The sequence below is a fragment of the Diplodia seriata genome, assembly GCF_021436955.1.
Source record: "Diplodia seriata strain FDS-637 chromosome Unknown scaffold_4, whole genome shotgun sequence".
NCBI classification, from domain to species: domain Eukaryota; kingdom Fungi; phylum Ascomycota; class Dothideomycetes; order Botryosphaeriales; family Botryosphaeriaceae; genus Diplodia; species Diplodia seriata.
Genome location: NW_027117311.1, coordinates 3,651,067 through 3,667,549, shown reverse-complemented (window position 1 = coordinate 3,667,549; position 16,483 = coordinate 3,651,067). Strand labels below are relative to the sequence as shown.

Here is a 16,483-nt window from a genome sequence, read left to right as displayed (position 1 = left end):
ACGGCGCTGGCAAATCAATTTCTGACCGTTCCCTCTGCCGAGCTGTTTGGAGGCCGGGCTGCAATTCAAGTGGATCTACCGGAATAGGGTCTTCCTCAACAACTTCTGGTGCTACCGAAGGGGAGACGTTGGTTGGATTCAACGATTCACGCTCTGAGGTCGATGCTGCTGGTAGTGAAGAGTCCAGGGTGAAAGGCGCGAGTACCAAGTCATTATCTATCGTGTGCTCGAATGAGTTGTCCCAACCAGACAGTATGGAGTCATGTTGACTATAGGAACTGTGGTCCATTGTGAAAGCTTTTGTGTTGGATTTATCTTGGGAAGCGTTTGAGCTCGTCGAAAAAGAAACATCTTGTGGTGGTAGAAGCGGATTGCCTCGTTCTGGCACCTTTGTCAAGGACTCTGGACCTGTCGGTGTTGTCGAGCTAATGGGAACAGTAGTTGATGGTCTTGGCTCCTCCTCAGTCGCCCGAAGATCGTCAGCCAAGCTGTCTTCCGAATCCGAAAGAGCTTCTTCGGCAAGACAGCAGATACCGCAAAACATGGTCGCAGAAAGATCGTCTCCGGAAGGCGTTGTGATGGTGGTCACCACCTCTGCGGCCGTTGGTCTGGAGTCGCGATCAAAGTTCAGCATGCTTTGAGATAAGGCAAGCATCTTGTTGTCCTGAGTGAGTCCGCGTTCTCGGAGAATTCCAATTAGGGAGGATGTAGCGTCGGAGTTTCGACTCGGGTAGGGCTCCTTCGTTCCGTTGTTTGAGAAATATCCGTGCATCCACCCTATGGTATTCTGCTTCAGAACCAGGACCATCTCAAGGAAAACACATCCGAGGGACCAGATATCAGCAGAGGTATTGCGCGGGTCACCTGCCGCCACTTCTGGAGCCGAGTAGCGAGGCGTCATGGCTGTCACTCCCGATGTTGTACTCCCCGCATTGTCGGAGTAGTCTTTGGAAAGGCCAAAGTCAGGAAAAAGGACATTACCTCCTTCGATGAGGATGTTTTGAGGCTTGATGTCGCGGTGTCGGATGGATTGGTCATGCAGGTACTGAAGAGCCGTTGCCAAGCAGCCAAAGAAGCTCCGAAGGGACGTCAAACTGGAGAGCGCCCTCTCAGATGACATGTACTCGGCCAGATTCATCTCCGCTACCGGAGATATGATCATTCCCAGATACTTGGGGTCTGTGAAGCTGCCGACGAACTGGACGATGTGCCGGTGTTTTAGAGCCTTTATGAGCTGCATTTCCGCGGAAAACTGCCGTACTGCCTGTTCTGAGTTGTTCCAAAACGCGGTCCGACGGGGAATTCGCTTCAAGGCATACTCTTTGTAGCTGATGCTGCTCTTGATCAAATCAACCTGGCTGTATCCTCCAGCCCCAAGTCTGCGCAGCGTCTTGAACGGAAGCGGGTCTGCCTTGCCGAAGTGTCTGTGCTTCCCCATCTCTCCCTTCTCCAGGTCGACGGCTTTCGTCAGAACGATGTATTGTGTCTGTACAATGGCTCTTCTCACGGATGGCTCGAGGCTTGGCGGGAGAGAAGTGGACTCCACTGGGAAGCAAAAGTCCGAAAAGCCGGATTTCAGCAAGGTTCCGAGAAGATCCAAGCGCCCAATAGCCCACAGAACGATGTATGTCCGGGGAGCTTGACTGGAGAGATCATTATGCCCTTCGAGAAGCACTGCGACTTTCTCAATCTCCGCATCCGACAGTGTTCGGATCTCGTCGTGGGTGGGGAAGAGCTCGGAGAGGCTGGCCGCAGCCAAATCGAAGGCAGACAAGGTGTGTTCGGCCATTGCTGGATGTGTTGTCAGTACACTACCCGAGTCTAGTTCTCTGCGGGAAGTACACCTACCGAAAGCCTTCCCATGGATCAAAACGAGTGTTGGCCTTCGCGCGATCGGGTGTCGCAGCCTTGGGTCCTCAGATTTGAGGGTCCGTCCTCATTGTTAGATGAGCCGCCCCCGCTTACCCGCAACTCAGCCTTGTTGATCATGCTATTCATAGCCACAGCGTTGCACAAGTCACGTCATGGGGGCTAACATGTGAAACCCCGCAATCCAAGCTGCATGCACAGCATCGCAGCGTTACTGTCACCGTTCAAGCTACGCCCAGCCGGCTTTGTTCTTTCTCGAATCACTTGGATACACCGAGCTTGAATTCCTGAGTGTAGCCGTTATTTGCACACCGGCTAGTAAGCTGTTTGATCTCAATTGTACAACTCAATTGCTGTGTTTCGTACCCTGGTTTGAATATGACACAAGTGGAAGTGCCGACAGACGTGTCAGTGGATTGCGTCGGCTGAGGTGGTAAGCTCAGGACTACATTACTACAACGATCTCCATCTTGCTTTCATTCAGCAGCTACCCTCGCTCACCTCCGACCCATCTGTCCCCGCACCCGCATCCCTCTGAAAAGCCTGCCTTCCCTCATCCTCACTCTCAATCGACAAATCCTTAATAGCCAGCGTACACAACAAGCCCACCCCGGCCACCGCCGCCAAAACCACACAAACCGACCTAAACGCGCCCGCATACACCCCCCGCAACGCCACCATCTCCCCCTCCGTCAACCCACCACCGCCCTCCCGCATCCGCGGAATGTACCCCACCGCCTCTCTCGCCCGGGGCAACCCCAACCCCGCAACATCCAGCCCGCTCCCCTTCAACAGCACTCCAAACGTATTCGCAAACACCGCGCCGCCCCCCGCCAACCCGACCGCCATCCCCAACGACCGGAAAAACACCAGCGTCCCCGCCGCCACCCCCGCCAACTCCACCCCCACCGCCGGCTGCACCGGCATCGCGAGCGCCGGGTACAGCATGCCCAAGCCGAGGCCAGCCGGCGCCAGCAGCGCGCGGCCCGCCGCCACATGCGTCTCCACGCCCAGCAGGGTCGCCATGAGCGCGGCGCCGGCGGTCGCGAGGGACCAGCCGACGGCGATGCTCCAGCGGTAGCGGCGGGTCGCCTCGATGGCGAAGGCGGTGGCGATGGCGGCGGGGGTGGCGGTGAAGGCGAAGCTGAAGCCGTCGATGGCGGCGGTGAGGGGGGTGTGGAGGTACACGGCTTCGAAGAAGAGAGGGGCGTAGTATAGGACGGTCCACATGGCGAAGCCGTGGAGGAAGGAGGAGAGCATGGTGGCGGCCAGCAGGGGCGTGGCGAGGACGCGGGCGGGTAGCATGGGTTCGCGGGCGCGGCGCTCGGCGAGGACGAAGGCGGCGAGGCAGAGGGAACCGAGGGCGAGGGGCGCGATGGTGGAGGGGCTGGACCACGGGCGTGTTTGGCCGCCTGAGGTGAGGGGGATGAGGATGAGGGTGGCGGAGGAGAGGAAGAGCGCGATGCCGGGCCAGTCGACGCGCCGGAGCTTGCTGCGGATGGAACTGCGGTCTTGGTGGAGTGTGAGGAAGGGCGGGATTAGGGCCATGGCGATGCCCATGAGGGGCAGGTTGATCCAGGCGAGCCAGCGCCAGCTGACATACTGCGCGAGGGCGCCGCCGATGGGCGGCCCCACGACGCCCGCGGTCGCCCAGAAGAAGGAGAGGATGCCGAGGTAGAGCGGGCGTTCTTTGAGGGTGGTAAGGTCCGTGAGGACGACTTCGGAGAGTGCTTCGAGCCCGCCGCCGCCGATGCCTTGGATCGTCCGGCCGACGATGATGATGGTCGGAGTGCGGGCTAGGCCGAATATTATCAGGCCTACGGTGAAGAGGAGGCAGCAGAGGTAGAGGATGGGCTTTCGGCCAAAGATGTCGGAGAGGGCGGTGTGCATGGGTTGGAAGGCGACGGCTGCGAGCATGAAGGAGATGGTCATCCAGAAGGACTCCAGGCTGGTGGCGCCGACGTCTTCGGCTATTATCTGCGGGGAGTCCGGCCGTGTCAGCTGTGGTTTTTGTGTCGGTGAGAGGATGATGTACAGGCAACGCGTTTCCGAGGATGGTGGCATCGAAGGCGCTGGCAAAAGCCACAACGGCCAGGGCCGAGAAGGCCATGAAGAAGCGGAATCTTTTACCCAACCGCACACCTGTTGCCGTGTCTCGAGTGGAGGCCATGTCTCCGGGAGCAGTCTCCTGCACGGTTACTGTATGGGCACTTCCGGGTAGGGAACCTTTGGGTTCCGGTTCACTCGAGGTGTTCGCCATTACGACACAGTATCCCAAAGTCCCAGCTGGCAGCAGAAACGGGCTCGGTAAGTTAAAATATGCGTGCCACTCAAAGAAAGGCCTGAGTAGCAACTTAAATACACAGGTTCTGCGACATCTCATGCAAGAATCATGCGATTTACTACCAGATACACCAGCCGCCGTCGGTACACTATACATTATGGCATTTAGCCAACGAATGGTTGTACGCGATGTATCTGATAAGGTTGGTAGTTGTGGTGGTGGTGCAGTAGTATGTTCAGCTTGGCTTGAGAACCCCGCCTCTAGGGTACCAATGTAAACATTCGCATGTGTCCAGACTCCACGGCCCAGCGCCATGTGGCAGACTTGGCGACTAGTAGTGTATACGTGCGGAAAGAACGTTCGGATCATGGCTCGGAGTGCTTTAAGCTGTTACCCTTCTATTAGTCTGGTGTTGTAGCGCGCGTCTCGATAGGTGAGGTAATGCTGTGAGACCCTACCGCTTCAGAATCTGGCCTTCAAGAGCTTGCAAAGAGCGATCTGCGAAAGTCGGACTCTTACTAGAACGGAGCTAGAGCTTATTACTTCCTCGTTCTCTCTTAAGCATTCTTAGCCTACTGAAAACAAACCTTATGTTATTAGCACGTTGAAAGTTCAGACCGCCGATTCGGGTCGCATTCGACGCCGGGTATATCGTTATATCCTAACTTTAAACTAAGCTTAAACTTAACCCTCATCGGAAACGCACAACATAGTTAATCCCTACTTTCCTTTTACTTTCTAAGAATATATCCCGCATTGGCGATAAAGGATAACTGCAAGTATTCTGCGGGTGCCCCGTAGATAGTGATCGGTTCAGGCGTTTTCTCTTTTGGGAAATTGCTCGCCACCGATCCGGACGACGCGGCGCGTCGGGCCGCACTGTGCGGACCAGAAGCACCTGCTGGCCACTGACGACTTCGTGCAGACGGGGGGAGGGGCGACGTCGGGCTAATCGACACGCCGGCCGACTTCAAAGCGCAGTACATCGATATCTTGGAGGACGGGAGCTTAAGCTTTAAGCGGTCGATTGATTTCGCGAGCGCGTTTGGCGACGGCAGGGGCGGGGCGGGGCGTGGTGAGGCCGCATTCTGTTGTGGTGTTTGTTTTGGGCGATCGTGAGGAGCCGGAGTATTATTAGTCGACGGCTTTTTTCGAAATGGTGGCAAGGCTGGGGTCAGGATCTTGCTCGCAGAGGCTGCATGTTGTAGTAGGGCTAGTAGCTATTGGGACGTGATTGTTAAATCTAATGTACGATGCTCTTTTATGCAGGTCTTATCCACATAAAGTGTCGCTTAATGGCTCGTTCCAAGGTACTATAGGACCGTCGTCGTATGCAATCGTGTTGAACGGTGTAGCCGAGTAGCCGTTGCTGACAATATTAATGGCGCACCTCCGAGGACCCTGGACACACGTCCAGACGGTTCTACGAACCAAGGATGCGTCGATAAGCCGCACGTGGCCGGATTCTTTCAGCGAATGGGATTCCGGAAAGGCCGGACAGAGACTTCAAACCAGGGTTGGAAAAGAAGAGGCAGTCGGAGCCTATAAAGCGCAAGGAATTTCTTTGGTAGGGCGGGTGGCTCGCAGCGGACCCTGCGCTTGCAACAAAGAAGCTAGGGGCCACCAGAAGGGGGAAGTCGTTGTCTACAAAGTACCGTGATTCCTATCCACGCTGACTGTACCCGACCGCGCCGCTATCGGACTACCCTGCGACCCCGCCTCGTATCGTGACGGCGGTGCAACCCCCGCGGACCACCAAAATCAGACGATTAGCCGAGCCGCGCGGATTGTCGTTATCTTTTGCCGGTCCGGGTCGCACGACAGCCGACGCCTAGCTCGCGCCATCCGCTGCCCACCCGTTCTTACTCCTCCTCCAACTCCCTTCTCTCGCTGTTTCAAACAGACTTTTCAAGATGGCTGTGGAGTCCGAGACAACGCCGCTGCTGCCGGCCCAGGCGCAGCAGGAGAAGCCGAAGAGCAAATGGGTCGAGGCGCGCATTTTGTTGATGGGCTTCATCATGAGTCTGTCCATGTCCTTCACCCAGGTGCCGTGAGTCAATCCCAATCCGCTGCCAAAACAACAAACTCACACCAAGCAGCATGCTGTACGCCTTCCGCCTCATGACGTGCGACGAGTTTTACAAGACGCATGAGACGCCTCCGCCCGGCCATGACCGCTGTGCAGTCCACGAAATCGAGGCCGAAACCGCGCGCCAGGTCACGCTCGTCGGCACTTCCACCACCATCGTCGGTGTCATGAACCTGCTGCTTACCGGCTACGTAATCAAGAAACTTGGCCCCAGGTTCTCCATGATCCAGCAGACCTTCTTCCCCGTGCTCCGCCTGATGTGCCAAAACGTCGGAGGTAAGCCAACCAGCACCGCACGGCGCCGACATCGCAACTGATTGTGCGACAACAGTCATGGTCGGCGGCATGAACGGCATCATCATCATCCAGACCACCCAGCTGATCTGCCTCTTCGGCGGCCCTGCCGGTTACATGTGCGTTTTTGCTCGTCCACCCCAAATTTCACCAAGCACTAACAACCCAAGGCTCGTCCTCAACACCTTCATCTCCGAGATCGTGATGCCCGCCCAGCGCACCGCCGTCTTCGGTAAGCTGCAAGGCATCATCATGTTCGGCACCGCCCTGGGCTACCTCCGTAAGCAACCACTTCCAATCACGCCCTCCCTCGCACTAACAACCCGCACTACGCAGTCGGCGGCGTTTCCGGCGACGTCTTCGGCATCCAAGCGCCGTGGGAGGTGGCGCTGTGCAGCATGGTGTTCGCGACGCTGTACGCCTACCTCTTCCTGCCGTACGTGGCGCCGCCGAAGCAGGAAGAGGAGAAGGCGGGGGGGAAGAAATCGCAGGGGCTGTCGCGCTTCCTCGGGCCGGCCAGGATGCTCGCGCCGCAGCGGTGGCGGCTGGCGGACGGCCGCGTGGTGCGGCACTACGGCGTGCCGCTGCTGTTCGCCGGCATCTTCACCGGCGTGCTGGCGACGGGCTACATCCCCACGCTGATCCAGATGTTTTCGACCATCAAGTTCGAGTTCGGGACGAAGGAGGTATGTCTCCCCCTCCCCCTTCACCTCCCCCCAAGCATCATCATCCCCCAAGTTATTGACTGACGACGGACGGGACTTCCAGAACGGCGTCCTCATGTCCTACTACTGCGTCATCCGCGGCACCTTCCTCACCTTCGCCTTCCCGCACATCATCGACCACGGCCGCGCCTGGTTCGCCACCTCGACCCTCTTCAACCCCGCCGCCGCCGTCCCCGCCGCCGTCCAACCCCCACCCGGCCCCACCACCACCGCGCTCCTCGCACCCCCCGCGCCCGCGCCCCGCACCCCCCGCACGCGCCGCGTCTCCGCCGCCGAAGACATGGAAGCCGCCATCTCGCTCGGCCTGGAAGGCAACTCTCCCGCCTCAGGCGACCCATCCGCCGTCGTCTCCGACGCGCACCCCCTAACCACCAGCACGACGAACCCGACGAACAGCGCCTTCGACCTCTTCTTCCTGAAGTGGAGCCTTGTGGCGGACGGTTTGCTGACGGGCTTAGCTACTTTCTGCGGGGCGTCGTGGCACGTGTTCATGGTCGCGACGTTGCTGCCGCTGGCGTCGGGCAGCGCGTCGGCGGCGAAGAGCGTGATGATCGAGATGTGCCCCGCGGGGCAGAAGGCGGATGCGTTGGGGGCGATTAGTTTGGTTGAGATGGTGGCGAGTTTGAGTACTTGTGAGTGAATGAAGTGGTGGTGGTCCTTTTTCCCTCCCTCCCCCCCCCGCGTTTCGTCTTCTTCTTCTTCGTCTTGCCCCGTCCGGAACGAACCCTGTTTTCTAACGAACGTGGTTTAGTGAGCGTCTTCGGCCTCGTCTTCTCCGAGCTCGCCGCCGTCGGCAGGCCGAATCTGGTGTTCGTGTGCAATGCGGCTGTTGCTGTTGCTGCGGCCGTCATGCTGATCGGTTGCCGTTTCCCGCCCGAGGGGAGCGAGAGGGTTGTTGAGGGGGAGGAGGACGGGATCGACGGGGACGGGGGGAGCAGCGATGCTGGGTCGGAAGGGAGCGGTTCGTCGAGTGGTCTTGTTGTTGAGAGGGTGGAGGAGAGGGTGCCTGCGGGGGGGAAGTGAACTGTGAGCTGGAAGGAGTCGAGTGAGTGGGTGCTGTGGAGCGGGTTGGGGCACATGATAACCCGGCTCCTGGTCGTTCGGATGATGAACGGAGAAAGAGGGAGGAAGGGAAGATGCATTGGCTCGGCGTTATGGGATAAAAATGTCTGGCTTTTTTCTTTTGGTTTTTCCTTATTCGGCATTGCGATGCTGCATTTCATGACAGATTGAGAGAGAAAATAAAAGGAGCGATGAGCAGCGAGGAAGAAAAATTGCAGGTATCCCAATCTGGGAGGTAAGTGCAGGGCGAGAACGAAGCACGAAAATTGAATCCGGTAGTCATCTCTTGAATTCCTTACTTTCCGGGTTTGAATCGTAGACCATACATCTTTCAAAAAGTTACAACAAACATTCCCATTCGGAACTGCTAGTGTCTCACTCAAAGACTGGTCATCACGGCTGCATAGTTCAGCAATTGAGTCATGAGTTTTTCCATTTCTGTTTCTAGTTCCCAAGGAGAAGCATTAATAGATACGATGTCGAGGAAACACTTGCAGCCGGAAAATGAACGCCGTTGCCACTATCCCACTGCGTATCTTAACTGCATGGGAGTTTTTTTGCATTCGAGGATGACGAAAGACAACAAAAAGTAAAAAGTCGGAAAGTCGGAAAAAAAGGGAAAAAAAAAAAAAGAAAGTGTAGACTTCTGCAAGTCCAACGCCATCCGGCCACCCGGAATGCATCAACTCCAACCCCTCTACCCCCTCCCCTGTCTCTCCCTCCTCCCGGTCAGATCAGATCCCCCCCTACACACCAGAGTCGTCCACCTCGACCGAGTTCTCCTCCGCATACGTCGTCCAAGCCGAGCACGTGGCGTCCAGGGTATCATAATCAATCAGCGCGTCCTGAATCTCCGTGTACCGCTCCAGAATCTGCAGGGCAAACCCCTCGGACGTGTGCCAGCCGATATGGCAATGCATGAGCCACGCGCCGGGATTATCCGTCTCGAACGCCAAGACCAGATAGCCGGACGAGTCCAGCATGGCCGTGTCGCGACGCGGGGGGTTGTCGAGGTTCAGGGTCGTCGTGCCCGCGGTGTAGCTACCCGTGCCCGAGGCGAGGATGAAGAAGTCGTGGCCGTGCAGGTGGATGGGGTGGGGGACGGCGTTGTCGGTCTCGATGACGAAGAAGTACCACGAATCCGCGCTGTCCAGCTGGACGACGCCGGACGTGTTGGTGAAGGTGAGGTCGTCGTTGTAGACTTGGAGGAGCGTCGGGTCCGCCCAGTCGACCGCCATCGACGTCGAGTTCATGTACCACCGGAACAGGTTGTCGGAGTTCGTGCCGACGGTGACGGCTTCGGCGAGGGACGTGCCCGACGTCGCCGTCTTGGAGACGTACGGGACGAGGTCGGAGCTGTCTTCGTCGACGCAGGCGTCGGTGTAGTCGTACGCGGACGTCGAGGGCGTGTCGGTCGAGGAGCCGTAGTGCACGATGCCCTTGATGTCGTCGCTGTTGTCGTTGTCCGAGCACGCGCTCTGCGGGATGGCGCGCAGCCAGAAGTCGGACGCGACAGAGGCCTGGTCGGCGGTGACGACGACGTCGTAGCGCTGGCCCATGGCGATGTCCAGGACGGTGGTCTCGTAGGGCTCGATGGGGACCAGGTCCATAGCGATGACCGTCAGCGTGTGGTTGTCGATCATGAACTTAAAGTGCGAGTCGACGGCGCCGTTAACCAGGCGCATGCGGTAGCTGGTGTCTTCGGTCAGGCTAACCTCGAAGCGCGAGCCCGTAACGGTGCCCGAGTCGTTGTACGTGTTGGTGCCGTTGATCAGCCCCGTGTCGAGCGTGGGCGGGCCGTTGGCCTGGGCCGACGCGTACAGCTCGTCGACGGTCGAGTGGTCCCAGTCGTTGAGGAAGATCATGCCGAGGTCTTCGTCGTAGTTGGAGGTGGCGGGCCCGTTGATGATGATGCCGCCGAAGACACCCTCCCAGGCCTGCAGCCCGATGTGCGAGTGGTACCACGATGAGCCGTACTGCGTGGCCTTCCATTCGTACGTGTAGCTGTCGCCGGGGGCGATGGGGCACTGGGTGATGGACACCACACCGTCGTTCTGGTTGGTGTAGTTCTGGCGGATGCCGTGCCAGTGGATGGAGGAGCCGTTGCCGCTCGTCGTCAGGTCGTTGGTGACGTGCACGCGCACAGTGTCGCCCCAGTCGGCGATGATGGTCGGGCCGGGGATGCTGCCGTTGACGGCCATGGCGGAGCGCGAGACGCCGTCGGGCGAGACAGTAACATCGCTCACGACGAACCAGTACTCGCGAACGACGCCGGTGTCCGGCCCGTCGCTGTAGTAGTCGGTGCTGATGTCGTAGTCGCACCAGGTAGTCCGGTCGTCGGCAGTGTTGCCCGAGCAGGTTGATGTGGCGGCCGAGGAAGTTGTGGTGCTGTTGGCCGAGGCTGAGGCCGCGGCGGAGGTAGTGACAGACGACGAAGCCTGCGGGACGGCGGCTGAGAAGCCCAGCAGGGCCGAGGCCGCAAGGAGGAAGCTGGTCCTCATTGTGACGGGACGGAGAGAGTGGGAAAAAAGCGAACTGACTCTTCAACGAACGGACGCCAGACTGGTAAAAGAACGAATGGAGAGAGGGATGATGGATTCAGTGGATGGTGGGATCGGAGCATGGTGAGATGGCTAATCTTTTATCGGGGAGCAGTCACGCATCGAGGCTCTCTACCACAGTCCCGATGTGGAAAACACCATCCGTATCCGCATATGCACGGGAACGCGTGGCGCTGCAGCAGGGCACGAGTGCGAAGTGGGCTGAGTGGGCGGACTCGGAGGCAAGCCATGTCGCTAAGATCTACAACGGTATAGCATCTAAGCAAGAGTTTGATAGATTGAGGGGCTCAACACACCCCGGCACGAGGTACGGAGTACCAGGAACGGCCGAAGAAGGGGCGGTAGGGCGGAGGCCGGGTGTCTGGACGGCCACTGGCTGGCCGTGGAGGCTCAACCGGCTCGGGGCCCGTGTGGTCCTGTCCGGTTGGCGCCATTAGCAAAAGCCCCCAAACGTGCGGTCGACAATGACTCGGACAGTGCCGAGGATCTGCATATCCCGGCGGCGCAACACTGACGCGGCCTTGGCAAACCGGCGGTGCTGGTGCCTGAACGCGTCAGCCCCGCGTCTCTCTGCGGCCGTTGGTTGGCTCTGCTGACCGCTGGCCTGCCCGTCGATAAGCTCTCGGCCAGCGCGGGCGCTAGAGCGAGGCGAGGCTTGGACGTTGATGCGGCACCAATACTTTCCGTTTTGGGCCTCGATGCAGGCCGGGTGTGGCTGCCGAGGCGTCAGCCGCGCTGCGGAGAGACTGCAAGCCACGGAGCCGCGGCGCGGGGAATTGGGGCGGCGAATTCGACGTCGTGCGGTGATGAGTCGGCCGTTGAGCTGCAGAGGCTTGTCTGAGATTGAGTGCTGGCTTGTCAGGGCGGCCTCGATCTGGCTCCCTGCTCCCCCAGACCGATCATGGCTGCAGGGCTGAGCTAAACTTAGGCGGTGGGTTCCTGGCGTCGTCGTCAGCTCAAAAGCAACCAGCCCCTGTCGCTCGCCTCGACACGCGAGCGCACGCACGCCCCGTAGACAACCGGTAGTCCCTCCGAACATCGGGCCGCGCTGTGTGGCTCGGGACTGCGTCATCTGCTAGTCGCGGGTTAATGTGCCTGTTTCAATATGAACCCGCTGCGTTTATTGCGTGACTCGCTGGCCGCGACGCTGAACTAGGGTTCGACGTGGTCCAGGCGCCCTCAGCCTCTTCCACCCTGGCAAACACTTGCGCATTTACCTTTCGCGGCACGGATGGCTAACGCCTCTCCCATCCCACCTACGCACTGCCGCGTACTTCGAGTCAGCGTGGCTGGCGCGTGCGGAGCTAATCAGGCCGGCTGGGCTGAGCGGATAGGCAGAGCAGGACGCCGACACTTACGCACATTCTAAGCCCGCCTGCGCGTATATACCCCCAGTGTTACCCATCGACCCAGATTTGCGAAACGAAGGCCTCCCTTCTCTGTACATTGCGATCTTCAATCTTCAGTCGTTACTCCAAACACAGGAGTCTGCCCTATCCTTACGCTCTTTTGCCTTTTAACCAAATGCCCATCATGGTTTCCATCACCAGCCTCGTCTTGCTTGCTACCACCAGCATTGCATCCGCCGCCTCTGTTCCTCTGGAAGCCCGCGCCTCTTCTTTCGACGCGAAAATGGTCTACGCCTATGGAGCCACCCCCGACGCCGGAATCGGCGGCGTCCGCCTGACCTACGGCGACGGTAAGTCCTCAAAGCCCTTAACACTTTTCGATTTCCGCGGCTAACACCACTCAACCTCCAGGCACGGCCTACGTCGGCAACCGGCCGCCCTCCAACGTCTCGGTGGCGTCCAACGTGACCTTCTCGTGGGACTCGTCGTCGGGGCCGATCGGCGTCAGCCCCAACTCGTCCAACGTGACGTTCCCGTCGTCGCAGTACTTCTACATCAACCCCAACGGCTCCGCCTTCGACAGCGTGCAGATCGCCGACTCGGCCCCCTCCGACAGCTACACCGACACGGGGTTCGTCTTCTACGGCAACTGGCTCTTCTGGAAGTCCGACGCCGGCTCCCTGCAGTCCAAGTTCTACGCCACCCCCGCCGACGAGGACGGCATCTGGACCCTCAAGTGGAATGCTGGCGATGAGAATGATGGCACCAGCATACCCATCTCGCTGAGGACCATCGCGCCGCCTGACAACAAGAAGGTTTAGGTGTGTGAGGGGAAAAAAGTGCACGTCGGGATTGTGGATGAGGGGGGTCGAACATGAGGATGAATCGCGGATGTGATGGCTGTCCTTCCTACTACCTAGCCCTCTTTAACTTTTGCTACTATTTCTTCTTTTTTTTATACTGTCCAGATAGTGCTTTCGCTAGCGACCAATGTCATCGCTTAAACAGTTCCGTGGTCACTCTGAGTTCTTACGATTTTCCGCTTGCTTTGATGTCCATAAGTCTTATTCTGCACTGATTTTACGTTGACGTGGCCGGGGGAATCTAAAAAGAGGGAAGATGTGTGCGTACGTTTTAGCTGTATTCGATTAGTAAGTGTCGAGGAAGCGAGAAGGTTGATAAATAGATTTCTGTATCACTATATTCTAATAGCTATACAACAGATTACTAAATCTATATCCCGCAGTACAGAAGATGAAACTGAACCTACTTTGGATGGGAAGTAACGTTCTGGGGTGGTATACGCGTTGAGGATTGTGTATCTAAGTTGCATATCAGGTCTCTCTTCGGAAAACATGCCTTTACTACTTTGTGTCTTGGTTAAAATTGAAATAGTGCTGGTCCAAAAGTGGATGTCGGTCCCTATTGGTTTCCAACTACGTACCTTGACCTTCGCAACTAACACTGAGCACCAAAAACATTTCGACCTCTGGAAGATTGGCCGAGGCATGTACTCAGTCCGCGCAGATCATCTCACTAACCCACAAGCCTTCCACTATAGAAGCCCAAACAAAGCCTTCACCGTCTCTGCATTCGCCACTTCCAGACGGACCATCTAGCAGTCCCTGACAGATTCGATAGTCTGCGCAGCTGAGAGCGGCATGGATCGTCTGGGCACGAACAAGTTTTCTGAGACATTGGCTGTGCCGGTTCTCCATCCGTCGATGGCTCGAACGCCGATCTTGCCCATTCCACGGCCGTTGAGAGCTTCTAGATCTCCCTAGCCCTACAAAAAAAAACACACCGAAATTTGGGCGATCGTTTGAAGAGAATCCAATTGGGGTTCCGGAATGTGGAACAGGAGACAGCAGTGGTGGTAGTGTTGCATCTCGATGCTCCGAACGCGAGGGCCAGCGGTGAGGTTTTTCTTACCGGCCACTCAGCCCTACGACGTGACGACAAATCCTTCCGCTCGCACCCTCCCAGAGGTCTGTGAGGCGTCTAGACGCGGTCATGGCTCTTCCCCAGGCAAGTTTCTCCCTCGTCCTCGACCCTTCAGATGGCGCGCGCGAAATTTACCCGGAGTAGTTCAGATGCGCAACGAACGCTCCCAGCCCACCCACAGGCGCGGGGGCAAAAGTCTGTTGGAGGGTCAAGAGAAAGCAGCGTCCCTCTGTTGCAAGGTTCGACAATTGATTGATCTGGAAGTAGCTAGCGTCCGGGGCGGGCAAGAAGGCACACGTACGTGCGCTGCTGACGCGGCCCGTGTGCGGGCAAGCGCTTATGGGACGGGCGGGCAGCACGCGGGTGGGTACACTACAGCCACTCGACCGCGCTTTTCGTTTCAATGCAAACGTTATGGTGGGGGCCATGGATATGGCGCGAGGGACGGTCGGCTATTCTACTATCCCCTTCCGGTACGTGGGTGGGTGAAGTGGTTCGTGATGCCGATGAATCGCCGGGTGCTGTCCGGGCGGCGCTTTCTCGGTTGATCTGCTCCCGACCGATGATGTGCTCCGGTGCCGAATGGAGTCTTAGGGGCGTGGCTGCTTTTGGACTAGGTCTGTCGTCGTCAATGCGCGTAGTGGACCGTATCGAGGAACTCACGAGCAGACATGTAGTGTAGTTTCGCATTGACGTAAACATCGTGGAATGTCTCAGGCGCCTGAGCAGCTGCGGAAAGGGGCTTTTGTTGCTGGCTCGGTGTTTACTTTTCGGACATGAGAGAATCAACAGTAGGAAGAACCGCAGCAATGCGTTTAGGCCTGCAAGCAACGCCTATTCCTTTGATGACGCGTTCGTTTTTCCTGTTCTTTGAATGGGTCGCGTAAGGCTTGCTCGTTCTCCAGATCTTTCCTTTCTCAGTATTCGATTCTCGGAGATAGAGTCGGGCTTCTGCTGATCTCCGAGCTGCACTGCGACTAAGGTTGCACCGCCACACAAACAACGACTTCAAACACACGTAACTGCCTATAGCACTATGGAACTTTAAACCGCCAAGCCCCTTTATGCTGACTCGTCCCGTTCATGCAGCTTGTCGCCGGACCTTGTATCATCCGAGAATATTATTAGTGTCATGGCCGCGCAATACGACCATTGCCCAAGCCGAGGTTCAGAGTCTCCTTTGCTTGAAACTGAAAGCATGGTCTGCGTCTGCACTGTACTGAGTGTCGACAAGTACAGCGTTGTCGTACAATGAAGACTGCCGATATCGGGCTCGGCGGCTTGAGTCCGAACAAATGGTTGAGGGATGATGCTCTAAAACCAATTCACAAGATCAAATGGCCATGCCAGATGTAGCGACTGTCTTCACAAGCCGTTGTCCCGATACTCAACACCAAATCGTCGAACCCGAGCCCTCACAGGTTGCGAAGCCGGCGGCCACAACTTCCTCGGGCCGGTGATACGCGCCGCGATGCCTATCAGCCGGCGATAACGACCCGAGCTCTACTCCAACCACCACCAACCCTCCCACCCACCACTCCCCACCATGCACCTTTCCAACCCACCCCGGGCGCCATCAGCCAGCAACCACCACCACCACCACCATCATCCACCCTGACCAGCGAAACCCGAACAATGCCACCACCACCACCACTATACATCAACCCCCCACTCCTCAACTCCGCCAACCCATGGGCGACGGACCTCTCGCACCTGCTCCCGCTCTACGCCAGCCCCCACACCGGCGCCGTCACGACCCGCACCAGCACCCTGCACGGCTACCCCCACGACGACGCCATCAACCAATACACCTTCTTCTCGCCGCTAACCCACGAAACCGCCGCCTCCCCCGCCTCACCCACCACCGCCACCACAACGCCCGCCGCCGCCGCCACCGCCGCCGCAGCAGCAAGCCTCAACACCCTCGGCTACAGCCCGCACCCGCTATCCACTTACCTCTCCATCATCGCCACCATTTCCGCGATGGCAACGGCGAGCGCGAGCGCGAGCGCGAGCGCGAGCCCTTCCACCGAAAGCAACGGCCTCCGCACCGACAAACCCATCATCATCTCCGTGACCGGCACGCCCGCGGACGTCGCGTCGTGCCACCGCCTTATCCGGGCGCACGCGCGGCGCGTCTGCATGCCGCTGGCGATGGAAGTGAACCTGTCGTGTCCGAACATCGCGGGGGTGCCGGCGGCGTATAGTCGGGGAACCGTGAGCGCGTATGTAGAGGCGTTGGCGGAGGCGAGGGCGGAGGCGGAGGCGGAGGCGCAGGCCGGGGGGAAGCGGGTGGTGGTTGTGGT

General features: G+C 58.3%; 4 protein-coding genes across 4 annotated transcripts; 2 read left to right on the top strand and 2 right to left on the bottom strand.

The window, feature by feature from the left end:
- Positions 1–2,349: 2,349 nt before the first annotated feature.
- SLS55_004976 (uncharacterized protein) lies at positions 2,350–4,039 on the bottom strand (the record flags this gene model as incomplete). Its single annotated transcript, XM_066776427.1, has 2 exons — positions 2,350–3,846; positions 3,905–4,039. The coding sequence occupies 2 exons, from the start codon at positions 4,037–4,039 to the stop codon at positions 2,350–2,352; spliced, it is 1,632 nt and encodes a 543-aa protein (XP_066634308.1).
- Positions 4,040–6,171: 2,132 nt separating this feature from the next.
- On the top strand, positions 6,172–7,285 carry SLS55_004975 (uncharacterized protein; the record flags this gene model as incomplete). The annotated part of the gene is made up of 2 exons (XM_066776426.1): positions 6,172–6,175; positions 6,873–7,285. 2 exons carry the CDS (start codon positions 6,172–6,174, stop codon positions 7,283–7,285), a joined length of 417 nt encoding a protein of 138 aa, XP_066634307.1.
- A 1,784-nt stretch (positions 7,286–9,069) lies between these two features.
- SLS55_004974 (uncharacterized protein) lies at positions 9,070–10,824 on the bottom strand (the record flags this gene model as incomplete). The annotated part of the gene is made up of 1 exon (XM_066776425.1): positions 9,070–10,824. One exon carries the CDS (start codon positions 10,822–10,824, stop codon positions 9,070–9,072), a length of 1,755 nt encoding a protein of 584 aa, XP_066634306.1.
- A 1,692-nt stretch (positions 10,825–12,516) lies between these two features.
- Positions 12,517–13,054, top strand: SLS55_004973 (uncharacterized protein; the record flags this gene model as incomplete). Its single annotated transcript, XM_066776424.1, has 2 exons — positions 12,517–12,583; positions 12,645–13,054. The coding sequence occupies 2 exons, from the start codon at positions 12,517–12,519 to the stop codon at positions 13,052–13,054; spliced, it is 477 nt and encodes a 158-aa protein (XP_066634305.1).
- Positions 13,055–16,483: the final 3,429 nt, after the last annotated feature.